Genomic DNA, 15,893 nt, shown 5'->3' with positions numbered 1-15,893 from the left:
GGTCCCAGCAACAACTGACATTCAGTGTGCAGATGGCACTCAATCATCTACAAACCAGTCCTGCTGCATCTCTATGGATTTAACCCTTCTGCAAGTTTGTATTCTTCCAGAAGCAGGACACAAGTTCAGAAAGTAAACAAACAGCAGTGGCTGATAGTAACATAGGCAACTAGAAAATATTTTCACATGGAAATTTGGCTGCAGCAACCCCACACAGAAGCACAAGCCTGATGGGTAAATCATTAGTTCTTAAAAATATGCCACTTAATGAAGCCAAACACTTAGAGTCATTAAGGATTAGATATACAGCAGAGATATTAGTACTTTTTCTCCTCTTAGTAAGGAGTACCAGGATACAGCAAGGGCCCACGCAGCACACATCATCACCAAGTACCTTGAGGGAGGCTGCCATTAAAAGCTTCATTTTCACCAGAAACCCCTGTCAGCTTTGAGTTTCAGCATGACAGAGAAAGGCTGAGAGTACTCAGCTGCCAGCAGACATGGAGCTGGTGGAAGAGTCCCTGCACACGTGTGTGCAGACATGAAACTGTACAAATCTATGCTTGCACTGTGTTATTACCAATGTGCTGCCCCAGCAGTAAGTAGTAGATTCACTTTCCCTAATTGAGAGGTTGGTTTGAAGGACTACACTGAGAGATACTCCCTGTGGCTAAAAAGGGAGCTCTGATAGAAAACTCCCTTGCTATGGAATTCAACTGGAAGAGAGTTAACAGCAACTGAGATACTGTTTCAAACACTCCCAATTCTTAAATCCTGCTTTAAATATTAACAAATCAGATGGAGCTGCTCTGTTCCTATAGCATGCTGAGCTCTGCATTGTGTGGAGCTCTGAGAAAAGAGCCCTGCTTGTAAACCACACTCCTACTCCAGGGCAAAGTCACTCAATGTTAACAAGAGCAGCCACCAGGCAAGAGCAGCTCTGACGTTCCCTTTATGTAACTGGGACCAACTCCCTGGTGCACACGCAGGGAGAACACACAGAAAGGAGAAGCTGAGTGCTGCTTAAACACGAGGGGCTTTTTCTGAAGCATGCTAATGGAAAGTACAAGGCAGACTTACACACAGTCTGCTGGCTAATGAGTTTTCTCCCAACCTAGCTCAAGGAGACAGAAAATCCATCAGTAGACTCTTTACAGCAAACACCACTCCACTCTGTGTAACTCTTTACACTGCTTAGTCCTTTTAGGTTGCTTTTTTTATTGTTGTTTTTTGAAGTGCCAAGCCAGCAAGCACATTCCCCCTGAACTGATCCTTCAGGCTGGATATTTTATTCATGGTCTATTCTCACCATAGAAGATCCTCATCTGTTTCTCCAAATGACCATTGTTTGTGAGAAATAGCAGCAAGAAGCCTTCTGAACAACACACACGCAGGCAAAAACGTCAAGCCATTTGGCTTTGCCTTGTAGGCACAGAGCAGCGCAGCAGAAGTAGAGGGGGGGAGAAGCTATTCTTTACACTCTTAACACACCCTTTTCATGCCTCTCAAAAAAGCAGGATGAAGAGAGACCTTTCTGCTGAAAGAGGGCTCCTGTCATTTGACGTCAAAGGTCTGCAGTGGACTCTGTGGCATGAGACACTTGTCGCATCCCCTGTGTTTTCCTAAGCAGCAAAGCCTCCGCTCGGGAGAGAGTGGGAGAAGCCGATGTAGGTAATAGAAATTGTAATTGAGCAGTTTAAAAATAGACATCGTGACTGCTCATGAATAGCAACTTCAGAAGCAGCAGTGATAAGCCCTGCTGAAGATGGGGATTTACTCAGGGTCATAGGAAAAGGCAGGCCCGTCTCCCACAGCCATCGAGCGAAAACACCACCGAAGCCAAAAGCCAAAAGGAAATCGCGTTAGCAAATGGAAAAAAGGGAGCTGTCAGTTTTATGAGAGCAATACAATTTAATCAGATTGTCAAAGCCTCATGTTAAAAGAGTTTTATAGAAACCAAACCACAAGTGGAGTTTCAAAAGAACTTTTTTTCCTTTCTTTTTTAAATTTTTTTTTTCCCCTCCCCTCCTTTTGTTTTTTTTTTTTCCCCTCCTTTTCCTGGCCATCCATCCACAAAACAACATAAAACTTCAACCCCCACTCAACTGCCAAGAAAATAAAATCAACAGTCCTGCTAAGTAACACCATCGTTTTGCTTAATTAATTACACAATGCCATTTGATTGCTAGGGGCAGTCCATACAGCGCTGCCTGCATCTTGGCCTGCCCTGACAAAATGCTCTCTAGCAAAAATTTTCTTCCCAAGAATCTTGCTGTGCCTTCTGGAAACCAACCCTGGCTGCTCCCACAACTGTACACGCATATAATTTGCTGGGAGAGTAAACACAGATAACATTTCAGCTCTCCAGTCATGTATTCAAACTGCTTGTACTTGGTTTTCTTTTTTTTTTTCCCCCTTTTAACCACTACTTGATTTTTTTACACAATTAAGGATTAGTTTGCAGAGCAAAGGCTGATGACAGAGTAAAGAAACTAGGTGGGTTGGTTGCCTTTCTTTCCCCCCCCCCCTCCCCTCACTGCATCTTTAAAGAAATAGAAGAATTTACTATTTATAACAGCAGAAAAAAAACAACCTTGGAACTTTCTAGTAGAGGGAGGCTCTCAGAAAACACAGGGTTTACTGTTAGAATTACTAGATTGCACTCAGTATTTCCAGACAAACCACTTACTTTCATGGAAAAGCTTCATCCATCTTTCAAAGAGGAGGAAAAAAAAGTCAAAGTATATATTTATATCAAGAAAACACCCTGGCAGCACGGTCTGAAGACAGCAGTGCATGGTAAATAGCATCTGCTGGGTTTTTAATAGCAGTCTTATGACCCACTTCAACTTAGTGGCAGACAACACAGGGTAAGAAGGAAAATTATCAAAAAGAAATTCAGTGCTGAGGAGTTTGAAGAGAAAAATGTTTAATTTCTTCCAAGACCATCAATAAATATGTGAACAGGATGCAAACTCCTGACCTGACTGAAAAACTGTCTACGATAATATCTGACACACACAGCACTGGTTGCAAACTGTGCTGTAACAAAAGCAGCATTTAATCTGTCAAGAGGATACATGATAAGAGCAACAAAAAGGGATTCAGAGCAGTTTGGTTGCATTTTCACATCAGGAAAAATATGTTTCCTCAGGCTGATGAATGGGTCATGCACTAGCCCCTGAGGGTGTCAGTGGCAAGGCATGCAAATGTCATCTGAAGGGGATGAGCTGACTTCAAATCCAGGAAGGCTTCAAATGCAGCTATAACAATGATTATGGAGCAGCACCTCCTGTCACTGATTTGTTAGCCTACTTACTCCCTGCCTTTATTGTGCTGTTCTTAGAAGTCTAAATAAATGCAATATTTCACTTTGGCTCCACTACTTCATGTGCTTCAACAAGCTGCATTCTTGTCCTCCCATCACCAGAGGTATCTCTCCCCAGCAGAGGATCTTCTTCCACCCCTGGGAAGTCCCTTGTGAACTCACACCAACTGATTCTTGGCCCATTCCCATTTCATTGCAATGGTTATTTACTCCATCTAGTTGTTCTGTGTTTTATTAATTCTGTTGTTTTGCACTGTTCTTACTTGTGCAGTCTGTGCATGTTCCAGCATCTCCTCAAATTCCTGGTATTCCTCATCATCAGGTTCAGCACCAGAGAGTCGAGCCGCCCTCGCCATAAAGTATGGAGGCAGCTCTCCAATGGCTGTGCCAGCACCCTGGGAAAAGAATAATTCTGATTTATTTGTCTGTTTATTCTTCAATAGGAAACATGTGCTATGCAGAGTCTCTGTGGCCATTTCAAATGATTAGAACCGATGAGACCAGCTGCTTCGAGACGTTTGCTCCTATCCGGCAGGTCAAATCTCTCCTGATTTCAAACATAAGGCTGCTCCTCTGAAACTCCACTTTCCCCCTTTCCCTCCTTTAGCAAACTGCAGCTCCTCTCACAGCACAGACTATCATGCTGCAAGTCAGTGGCTCCCAAGCTGCGATCTGCAAGGTCAAAACGATGTGATCTGTGCATCCCTGGGGCCCTGCCGAGTGGCACACTGCCCAGCTCTGGCAGAGCTCCGCAGCCAGTGGCCAGCTGCCCTGCTGCGGTGGGGAGGCTGGAGCTTGTTGCCGGGCTGCAGCCGGAGAGCTGGCCAGGCCGGGGGCCCTGCTAACCCACACGATCCCTGACTCAGCACACTGCTGCCATCTCACCCCACCACATGATGCCAGACACATTTGCCAGCATGTGACAGCCCGTGCTCCTGAGCAGCCTTCAGAATAATCTGGGAACTCCTCCCCGGTGCCGTCATGTAGTTTACTTGTTCAGTCATGAGACTCTGGGCAAGTGTTTATTAGAAAACAGGCTCAAGTGTTACTGCAGCTATGAGCAAGGAAAATGAGGTTAAGCAAAGCTTGATCTTGAGTTTTCTCTCTCCTTTGGATGGAATAAAGAAAGCCAAGAGAAGCCAAGATGAAAGCACGGTTGCTTTCTCGCCACAGGAAAATTATATTTGTTTTCTCAGGACATCAAATGACTCATTTCAGACTTGTGGGTAAATGCAACTTCAGCTTAACCAAGGGCAAAAAAGAAAAGAGCCAGCTAAGATTGAACATATGGATAAACAGAGGCTAATGAAACAGGAACTTGGACTAAAGTCAGAATGGTTTAAATATAGGACAGGTAACAGCACAATAGTTGGGCACCACACTGGAAAAGTCCTAAGGCTCAGGGACATGCAGATGGCTTTTCTCTCCTAGGGTCAGCACTGAGCAACAAACGCTCTTCTATGCCTTTGAAGCAGTGTGAAAGCTTTTCAGTTTCCTTTGTTCCTGCTCTATATGCAGCTGCAAGCAAGGGAGAATTCCAGCTGCCGTGGATATTCCAAATCAACAGGTTGTGGTTTTAAATACCTCTGCTCTTACCCATACTGCTAAATGTCTGGGTTGAAGCATAGTAAGTGCACAGCCTCATATGTTTATGCCTTTGTTTTCCACAGAAGAAAAATTTCAAGGAGTGCAACAAGCTGAACTTCATTAATCTGCCTGTTTCTGGCAGGAGGGAAGATAAGCCTGAAAACAGTAGCAACAGCGTTCAGAAAAATTAACTTGAGGTTATGTTCTCAGGGTGATGCAACAACAAAAAGTCACATTGCCTCTCCTAGCTCTGCCAATTTGCCTTGGCTTCACTTTGTTAAGGGAGGAAGAGGTTTGGATGCATGTACTGGACGTGAACTTTCTTTAAATTGGATAAGTCACATGCTCATTATTACAAAACATTTCAGAAGTGCAACAACAACAACCACACACACACACAAAAAAAGTAATCATATGATTTCATGTCTGCTGGAGATAGGTTGCTTAAGTGCATTTGAAAAAAGCAGCACAGCAATGAAAGAGTCCAAAGCAGTAAGTATTTAAGCTTTTAGGGGAATATTAGCCACCCATTTTCACCATTTCTGTGCCAGTTTTACGTGGAAATTCCTTGGACTAACAGCAAATTGGAAAGGCAAGTGCTAATCAAAATTCCTTTAGACAAATACATTGAAGAAAAGGAAAATGGGCAAATTGCTCCACTAGAAAGAGTCTTTTAAACAGATTTCATCCTGGTCAGGATACAGGCTGCCTGTTCTCCTAATCCTGAGCAATTAAACATTTTTATTCTTTCCCCTTATTTCTTGTAAAAAAGCAAAAACCCCAAGCTTCCCTCTCCCCCCCAAAAAAAGAAGGAAAAACAGAAAAAAAGCTGGAACACATTAAAAATGAAGGACACTATTGAATTCCTGGTCCCTGTGGGACAGAAGGCTGTGAAAACTGGCATACACCTAGCAGATTGTTTCTGAGAGTCCTTCTGCAGGCCAGGACTGGGGGAGCCAACTTTTATAGTGATTGGTTAATGAAGAAGAAAAAAAAAAACAAACCATCATTTTCATTTCACTTAATAACTTCTTAGATACAGTGATATTTAATACTCCTAACACTATCAACACAAATGGCTATCACTGACATCCAGGGGACCAGCAGTGATTTTAATCTCTGGAAAAACCTGTACCTGGTTAAAGTTGGCTTTTGTGATCTGAATCAAATCCCTTGTGCAGATAAATCCCCACATTCAAACCTCCCAGGATCCTTAGTCTGGGTAGCTTTAGAGTCAGAGGTCTGCAAAGTCCCCACTGGGACTGACCTGCTTTCATTTCACATGAAAACTTACATTGCACCACCCTCCTGTCTGCCTCCAAATCATCAAAATGATGTCACTTTGGAGCCTTTCAACATAATTTGACTTTACAAGTCTAAAGGAAACAGGCTGATGGTGGTGTTATACCTGTTCCACACAGGGCTCCACGTGCTGCATTAGGAGCAGAATAGAATAGAATAGAATAGAATAGAATAGAATAGAATAGAATAGAATAGAATAGAATAGAATAGAATAGAATAGAATAGAATAGAATAGAATAGAATAGAATAGAATAGAATAGAATAGGTAGGAAGAGACCTCAGAGATCATCAAGCCAAACCTATCATCCAACACTATCTAATCTGTGTATATCCAATGTTTCCTTTTCTTTTGCATTTATCCACTATTTACCACAACTTCAGCTTTTAAACCTAATTAGAAGTTGCTGCTTCCAATGAAGGAAAAAAAAACAGGTTGTGAGTTCATTTGCTCAAACCCAGATAAGGAATTTTGGTTTAAAAGTAGAAAACCAAAGGAAATCTTTGCATTTTTCATTTTCTAACTAAGATTTTGATTTGCAAAAATCAGCCCATTCACTTTCTAGAAGTCACTGTTACTTGCCTGTTAAGTGGACACTTGGTTTACCAGTGACAGAATCACAAATAAGTTTCTTCAACAGCTTCCATAAAAAGTGAACTGGAATTAGGACAAAAGAAACACACTGCAAGAAGCAGCAGCAATTGCCAACTTGATTTGGCTTACAGGAAATTAGCAAGCAATGTTTATGTACTCATGAAACATTCCAAGAAAGCATAACATTACACTAGACACCAGTGGTAGACAGAGGATGCTCCCAAGGGAAAATCAAGTGGAGCCAGGGTTCAGTGAAAAGGTACATGACAGAAAATGTGAAGGCAAAAAGAAAGGAGCAGGGTAAAAGAGGGAGACAAATGTTCTAGCTCAGTCCTGTTCCTTTCTCCTTTCCCTTGCATGAACCACAAAATGCATCTCAAATGAGAGACTGAAGGTACCAATTGTTCTCCCTCACAGCTTCTCAGAAGGATCCAAGCTTTCAACGCTCGCAGCTCTATTAACTCATTTCTAAACCATTTCATTCTCATCCTAGCTCAGTCATTTTACATGCTGAAGATTAAGCAATGGATGTTTACTCTGAGCTCCATTTCTATTTTGCAACCCTAGAAACCTAATTGTAAATGCCATTTTTATTACTCTAGTCTGCATTAAACAAACATAAGCACAGGGGGAAAGGAAGAAAATAAAAAGAAATCTTAAATTTATGGCCTTGTAAGTACTTGCAGTTTTAGTTATTTATCAAGCACTCAGGCAGTTCTGCCCTCTAATTAGAAAGAGGGAAATTTAAGATGTACTTTGTTTCCTGAGAGGGCTGTGTGTCCTCTTTGTCTGTTACTTTTCTGGCTCTGATACTGCTGCACCTCACTTTAAGTCTTTAAACGCTGCTTCAGTCTTCAATGTGTACAAACTAACTGAGCTTTCTGTGAGTAACCCAGCTGCTGATAATTTTAAAAGCCCTAGTGACTAAACTTATCTCAAAACAACTTTCCAAATCATCAGAAGGAATACAAGGGCAGACATCAGACACTCTGTATTTTCAGAATTTCCTCTCTCTCCATTTGAATTGGGTATCCAGGAATTTAATAATTAAATCATTACAAGCCAGAAGTTAAAATAAAGTTAATAACTTGGCATGCAGTTCACAGTAGATGCATCTGTGTAAACTGCAAGGCCAAATAATCTACACATAATGAGAAAAACATCTGAGCTGACCAAGATCCTTCAAAAAAAATCAAACTTCTATAAAAAGCTGCAGAAGGGGGGGGAAAAAAGAAGGAAAATGGAAAGGAAGTTCCAATGACAACGTTTCCTAAGACCCTGATTCAATTAAAAGCTAACCTGCTTTTCCTGTTTGAAGGGAAAAGTTTGCCATGCTGGAAAAAGGCAGAGCAACAGAAACAAAATGCATTAAAATGTGCAGCTTAGCACTCCCTTATTTAATCCAATTGATTGAGGCAACCCAGAAAAACATCTCAGCTATGCTATGAGGGTCCGAGTCCTCATATGAGTAATTGCAACTTCACTCATTACAGGCTCAAAATCTTTGCAATTATTTCTTCCTTAACTGCCATGCAGGGTAAGACCTGACAGCTGCAAGATCATCTGGGATGCTGGTACCCTTCCTGAAACAGCTTTGGAGTACTTGAGTGTTTTCTGCTGGCATTTAGAAAAGGAATCAACACTGCAGCTGGTAAAAAGATAGCCCATTAATAGCCTATTATTTCTCTTTAAAGGACATTAAGATTTTCTAGGGCAAGGAGGCTGCTCAGGAAGGCACCTATTTGCTCTAAACAAATACACACGTTGCTGTTGGCAGTGGAAGCCATCATTACTTTGCTGATTCAGGAGCATTTCTGTATTGCTGGGCACAGAAATTAAGTGCACAAATGAAAACTGCTTAAGTTGTATAAACCAAACCTTACCCACATGCAGGCCTCCAGCCTGACTTTTGAGATGATAGCCCACAAAGAGATAGAGCCTTCAGCTGTCTCCTCATCAGGGCAGATAATTTGATCCGGATAAGGAGGCTCGGGAAAATTAACTGAGTTACATTCATAAGCAGCAAGAGTAACTGATGCTATGTGTGGACCCTGAAAAAAACAAACATCACCACAATTAATTTCAAATGCATTTTTTGTTAGTTATAATAGAAGATTACATTAACCCCCCCACATTTATCCCTGGTGCAAGGAGCTGGGCTGAAATGAAGTGCATCTTGCTTTGGCCATTAATGATGTTACATATCTAATGCTGGGGTTTGAGGGGGTTTAGATCATCTGAAGTGCAATATTGAGCTAATAATGCTCTAAATAAGTAACAGAGGAGAGGGAGAAAGGAGGTGGGGGGGAAGAGGAGAGGGAGAAAGGAGGTGGGGGGGGAAGAGGAGAGGGAGAAAGGAGGTGGGGGGGAAGAGGAGAGGGAGAAAGGAGGTGGGGGGGAAGAGGAGAGGGAGAAAGGAGGTGGGGGGGAAGAGGAGAGGGAGAAAGGAGGTGGGGGGGAAGAGGAGAGGGAGAAAGGAGGTGGGGGGGAAGAGGAGAAGGAGAAAGGAGGTGGGGGGGAAGAGGAGAGGGAGAAAGGGGGGGGGAAGAGGAGAGGGAGAAGGGGGGGGGGAAGAGGAGAGGGAGAAGGGGGGGGAAGAGGAGAGGGAGAAAGGAGGGGGGAAGAGGAGAGGGAGAAAGGAGGGGGGAAGAGCAGAGGGAGAAAGGAGGGGGGACGAGGAGAGGGAGACAGGAGGGGGGCAGAGGAGAGGGAGAAAGGAGGGGGGGGAAGAGGAGAGGGAGAAAGGAGGGGGGGGAAGAGGAGAGGGAGAAAGGAGGGGGGGGGAAGAGGAGAGGGAGAAAGGAGGGGGGGGAAGAGGAGAGGGAGAAAGGAGAGGGGGGAAGAGGAGAGGGAGAAAGGAGGGGGGGGAAGAGGAGAGGGAGAAAGGAGGGGGGGAAGAGGAGAGGGAGAAAGGGGGGGGGGAAGAGGAAAGGGAGAAAGGGGGGGGGGAAGAGGAAAGGGAGAAAGGGGGGGGGGGAAGAGGAGAGGGAGAAAGGTGGGGGGGAAGAGGAGAGGGAGAAAGGGGGGGTGGGAAGAGGAGAGAAAAAAGTTCAAAACTAAAATGTATTTCTGGCCTACAGCTTTATTAGAGCAGGTGCTTTCCCTATGGTTGCTTTTAGAGGATGGAGGCATTAACATTCTACATTAATTTTTTTTTTAATGGCTGGGACTTTATGTCATCTTACAGCAAACCTTCTTAACTCTTAGATCTTTCTCCAAACCCCAGCTGCTTCATTTGTGTCAGTTTTTCTGTGCATAGAAGGAAGTGACCTTACTGCTGTTCGCCACAAATGGTTTGGAATAGAATTCAAAACTGAAACACTACTAAAAAACAACAAAAAAAGCGCCAAATAATCGAATTGCTTCTAGTCTCCATCTCACATGGAAGGATTTCTTTTTTCAGACAGATCTCCAACTAAAAGCAGCACCCAAAAAAAATAAATAATTAAAAATAAAAAAATATCTGTTCAAGAGCTGCAGTGCTACACACTTGGAGAACCTGAGAGAATTGCCATTACTTTAACACAAAAGAAATGAGAAGCAGTTCAAATAGTCCATGGTCTGAACGCTACAAGTTGTAGCTAAAAAAAAAATCCTTTAGCAAAAGGTCAGAGAAACATTGGGGAAGAAGGAAGGGGGAGAGGGAGAAGCACGGAGTTAAACTGAAGTCTTTCCACAAAGTCGCAGCATTAAGTAAGTTGTGAGGTTTGCTTTACGCTCAGAACAAACGACACAGCTCCTGCTATGAATTATTGGATGGGGTTTGAGGTCATATCGGGAAACAGAGCATCCACAACTTTCTTCCACGTCTTCTCCTTTAAATGAGTCATGTTTTACTGGACCAATAAGGGAGCTTGATAGCCGCCTTCCCCCCCCAATCAAAGCTGAATTTATTACAGGATAACGAGGGGAAAATGGGACAGACCTCAGCGCTGCCATTCCCCGGCACAAGGCTTCCACAGCTCGCTTTGAAATGCAGGAGCCAGAGGTACATTCAGAGGAGCCCGAAGGCATCATTTGCACATCAAAAGGTGAAATTCCACAGCAGGTCTCACACAAAAGGTGAAGCTTTTTCTAGACCAGCTGGGAAGATTTGAGTTGGGTTCACTCACATCAACATATCAGGTCCCGCTGAAGAGACCGGGGCACTGGGCTTGGGCAATCACATCGATACTGTCAGGTTTTTAGTGGCAGTGAAACAGGAATGTTGAACACAAACATCAGTTATATTTTTCTGTGCCAGCTGGGCCCACTGTTGCCATATGTAAACGACTTGAAATAAAACTATCTCCTGGCATGCAATTGGTAAAAGACAAGCTGCTCTGATACCAAGCAAATCCTTTTATTTATTCCTTGTTACTTTACAGGGGACTAATTCAAAGTTGTTTGGCATGCTCCGGATCGTACAAATACAGAGATGCAGCCCGCTGGGATGAGAAAGGAGGCACAGGCTCACCAAAACAACAACAACAAAAGAAGTTCATTGAAGTAAAACTGGAGAAGAGAGGATCCAGCAATTGATGCACGAGAGTGATTATGTCAGGGAAGAGAGAACAAAGAATGGCTGAATGAACCAATGACTAATAATGCGACTTAGTGACACTGCTATGGGCTCCGATGGTAATGAACTCCTATCTGGTACTTGTAGCAAGATCATCTCTGTCCCCAGCAGCTTCCTACCTAAACAAATAACCTATTGCTATTTTACTCATTGAGGACAGATGCAGAGGGAACCAAAACTTGCCTAAAATTGTAAATTATGTTTATGTCAAACCTGGAACCTCTTTTTCCACCATATCCTGAAACTTAGGGAATTTACAGATAGCACTGGGTTGGAAGGGACACTCAAAGGTCATTTGTCCAACGTGCCTGCACTCAGCAGAGACACCTTCAACTAGGTCAGGCTGCCCAGGGCCACACCAAGCCTGATCTTGAATGTCTCTGTGGACAGGGCCTCAAACACATCCCTGGGCAGCCTAGTCCGTATTTTAACCCCTCTCATTGTGCAAAACTTCCTCTTCATGTCCAACCTAAACCTCCCCATCTCCAGTTTCAAACCACTGCCCCTCATCCTGTCACTACAAGCCCTTCCAAACAGTCCCTCCCCAGTCTTCCTGTAGGCCCCCTTCAGATATAGTGCTCTAAGGACTCCTGGCAGCCTTTTCCTTTCTAGGCTGAAGAGCCCAAATTCTTCCAGCCTGTCTTTGTAGGAGAGATGCTCCAGCCCTCTGATCATCTTTGTCTCTCTCCTCTGGACCCAATCCAGTGAGTCCATGTCTCTCTTGTGTTGGAAGCCCCAGAACTGGACACGGTACTCCAGGTGAGGTCTCACTCCTGACAACTACCTTAGGTCAACAAGGGTCTCAAGCCACCTTCCTTAAACAAATGGTTTTCACCTGCAGAAAGTTCTCTTGAACAGCAAATTTGCATGGAGGAAATCCCCACGTACTTGAGTTGTAAATGACCATTGCCTACATTCCCTTGAGAGTAAGGGTAAGGAGGTTGCTGAGGTAGTGAGATCCGGTGTGTGAATCAAGAAGTGTGGTTTTCAGTTCCACAAACTTGGGAAGACACCACACTACTACAGTGTAACTATAGCCAGCTGCAATGGGAGACTTACTTTCAATTTTATAACAGCAAGAGACAAATTGAATTGCTACTACAGCAAGGCTCCCCCAACACCCTTGCAAGGTCTCAGTTACCAGCATTTCTTCTCCAGCTGCATACAGCACAAAAGCAAAGACACAATGCCTAACTAATGCAGGCTGCTGCATCAGCTTCTTGCCACAAGCAGCTTCTCTCCACAGAGCTGCCATCCTTCAAAGCCCTGCTGTATAAAAAAGATGGGGACAGGCTGGAAAGTGTCCAGAGAAGGGTCATGAGAATGATCAGAGGAGTGCAAGAGCTGCAACATGAGACGAGGCTGAGAGAGCTGGGTTTGTTCAGCTTTGAGAAGGCTTAGGGGAGACCTTATTAGCATGGACCAGCACAGAAAAGGTGGCTACCAGGAAGATGGAGACTCCCTTTTTACAAGCAGTCCCATGGGAAAGACAAGAGGTGATGGGGACAAGTTACTGCTGGGGAGATTCTGACTGGAATCCAGAAGAAAATATTTCCCTATGGGAACAATCAGATGTTGGAATCATCTCCCAAGGGAAGCAGAGGATTCCCCTACACTGGACAGTTTTAGGACTCAGCTTGCCAGGGCACTGGGCCATCTCATTTCACCTACACTATCACCTAGGAAGGTTGGACCAGATGATCCTTGGGGTCCCTTCCAACCTGGCACTCTGTGACGTGGCTTAACAGTCTCAAAACATTGCCTCCTGTTCCAAAAGCTCTCCCAGTCTCAATAAATGCTTGCAAAAGGAAAAATTTTACAAGTAACCAATGGAAAAAAAGGCATTTCACAAAGCAGCTGTAAACTGCCACAAGCCACCTGAAGTCTACACCAGTTGAACACAATTCTTCCACTGCAATGTTAACAATTCTATAATGGAAAAAAAGAGTTGGAGTTATGGAACCCGCAGAAGCCACATTTTAACTGGAATAAGAAATAAAGCATAAATGGTTCATTTAGAGTGATGAAGTGTGGAGCACTGGAGCTCAGAGGGAGCCAAAGGAAAGCAGAACAATCCTGTGTCCTCCTCGGGCAGCAGAGCCCAGCTGTCCTGCGAGTCAAATGGACAACGGCTTGCAGCTTGGCAGGCTTCGTGCAACATCTCCGACATCTGCTTTTGTTCTAGCTCAGCTCTGAAAGCTTACACAGAGCATTAGACTTTCACAAAGCCCTGGTTACCAAGCACCTCAAAACAATGGTTGGCTAAACAGGACCATGGTTGCAGGGAGGGTGGGGGGTAGGAAGAGTGGGAGGGTGGCTGGGTGTTTCATAAGAGAGGTGCCATTTTGCTTGGTGTTTAGCAACAGTGAGGGGTTAACTCTCAGTGGAAGAGGGAACCCACATCAAATGGGCTTTAGGTGGCACCCTTGGAAAGTCCCAGTCCATATCCACTCAGATGTTTCCTCTATACTCCTCCCTGTGCCAAAAGGATACATTCTCATACAGTTTTTTAATCCTCTTCACAAATAATACCTCCTCCACCCTCTGCTCCTCTGCGTGGGGCCCCAGTGAATGCTCAAGAGTGTTCTGCCTCTCTGCAACAGCTCAGTGTATTTCAACACGTCAGGAAACCCTCTGAGATACCTCCTCTGACTAACTACAGCTCTACCTTCGAGGAGGGCATTTGCAAAACTGCTTCAAATCTTGTCATACCAGACAACAAATACTCAACCCATGAGACTTAGTAGACACCCTGCTTGCCAAACCAGGAAAGAGTCGCTGAAATTCACGGCATGTAAGATCCTGAACACCAACTGCCTTTCCCTCACCCTTGTTCCAATGGTTTTGTTCTTCCCCCCCCACTCCTCCTCCCCCTTCTTTCTTTCTTTTAAATTGCAGGAGGCACTAACAAGGGCTAACAGAGAAAAAAAAATTGAGAAACATTCTGCTGACTCGGGTGACAAGCATTTGCTTGCCACTGCTGACGACCAGAAGGAGCCTGTGGTTAGGTTGGAATGTGATTTGTTAGAAATATCTCTACAATTTACAAATCCAGCAAGACAAGATCTGGTCATCAAGACCAACTCAACATAAATCTATACTTTTTTTTTTTTCCCCTTTTCTTTTTTTTTGTTAGCACTAGTAATTTAGGGGAGTTTGGAAATCCCTATCTACACAACCCTAGTGTCTCCTAGAAGGTAACCTCAAACTCTTGAACTCAGAGGCCTTCAGGGAAGTTTTAGTTCAGTGATTGAATGCACCCAAGTCAGACACTGCTGATCCTTAGAAAGAAGTTGCTTTAAATGCTGTGTTATGAAATGTCTAGAAAGTACAATCTTTTATCTACAAATTATGCTGGGAAATGCATCAGTGCAAGCAGAAAGAGATGGCAGCCACATGGGGGAAAAAAAACCATAAAAATCAAGAAGTAGAAATCCTTAACAAGATGCTGATATGTATAATTCTTACCACAGAAAAATCTTTACCATCAGGAAAAGTGCCTGAATATCCAATTAAAAATGAATCATCTCTTCACATTATTAATCACTCTGTGCACCCAGTCTGTGAATGCCATGAAAGCTCCACACAAACTCCCTATCAAGTGTTGGTTTCTCACATCCCCCCCCCCCTCACAGAACAGTCACCCCACCAAAGTGAGACGAGCACAAGAACAACCACAGCTAATTTTAACCTTTTACTTTAAGGGGAAGGTACAATTTTAGGCTGGCTTTAATTTAGAAGCATTTCACACAGGAAAGTGAGATGTTTGCCAGCAAGAAAAATGCCACGCTCCACTCACTGCTGAACTTAATGCACTCAAGATCTGTTTTCCTCCATGGATACACCGCTTTTCACACTGGGTTCAAGCCTCAGCCCTTCCACAGGGGGGAAACATGTCATAATATATTTGATTAAGATAAATGGGAAAAACAAAAGCTTGCTTCCCATGGGAAACATCCTGCAAGCACTGCCCCAGGCTGCAACTCATCCCATACTTATCTATGAAGTCATTACACCTCTCAAGAAAGTAACACCACGTTTACAGCATCATTTTTATCTTCAAGAGCAGTGGACAACTAGCCACAGAGAAAAATGCTCTGTGATTAAAAAGGGAAGAAGCTTGATCTGAAGGTGACTTGTAAATATCTCAATCTAGTCAGCCTGTCTGTGTTAGGAGATTAAAATGTCTCGTGATTTTATATGGTGTCTGGTATGCAGGGCTGGCTCTACAAGGGGGCAGAATGAGGGATCTCATACCTAGAGCATCCTCAAGTGACACAAACATCCATCAAGTGGTCAGGGCTAGTTTGAGCAAATCACCACAGCATTTCAGGCGCTGTATTAACTTGACAATCACATGTCTGTTAGCAAGTTTCTATTCCCACTTCAGTCAAGCCTTGCCCCACAGAGCAGAGCTGATGGAAATTCCAAACCATGAGCCACAAGCTCTGAAAATGACTGAACAAGAACCACGGAGGGAGCAGGCACGTGGGACCACTGCATGCACAAGAGGGCCAGTTGCT

At 43.8% G+C, this 15,893-nt stretch overlaps 1 protein-coding gene across 1 annotated transcript in view; it reads right to left on the bottom strand.

The window, feature by feature from the left end:
- VMP1 (vacuole membrane protein 1) overlaps positions 1–15,893 on the bottom strand; it is a 71,085-nt gene that overhangs the window by 31,734 nt on the left and 23,458 nt on the right. The window contains exons 7-8 of the mRNA XM_054166208.1: positions 8,693–8,860; positions 3,592–3,723 (exon numbers count right to left, since the gene is read on the bottom strand). Of these exons, the coding sequence (XP_054022183.1) occupies positions 3,592–3,723; positions 8,693–8,860 (300 nt within the window). The remainder of the gene's footprint in view (positions 1–3,591; positions 3,724–8,692; positions 8,861–15,893) is intronic.

The sequence above is a fragment of the Dryobates pubescens genome, chromosome 13 (genome assembly GCF_014839835.1).
Source record: "Dryobates pubescens isolate bDryPub1 chromosome 13, bDryPub1.pri, whole genome shotgun sequence".
NCBI lineage: Eukaryota > Metazoa > Chordata > Aves > Piciformes > Picidae > Dryobates > Dryobates pubescens.
This window is presented reverse-complemented; position numbering and strand designations above follow the sequence as displayed.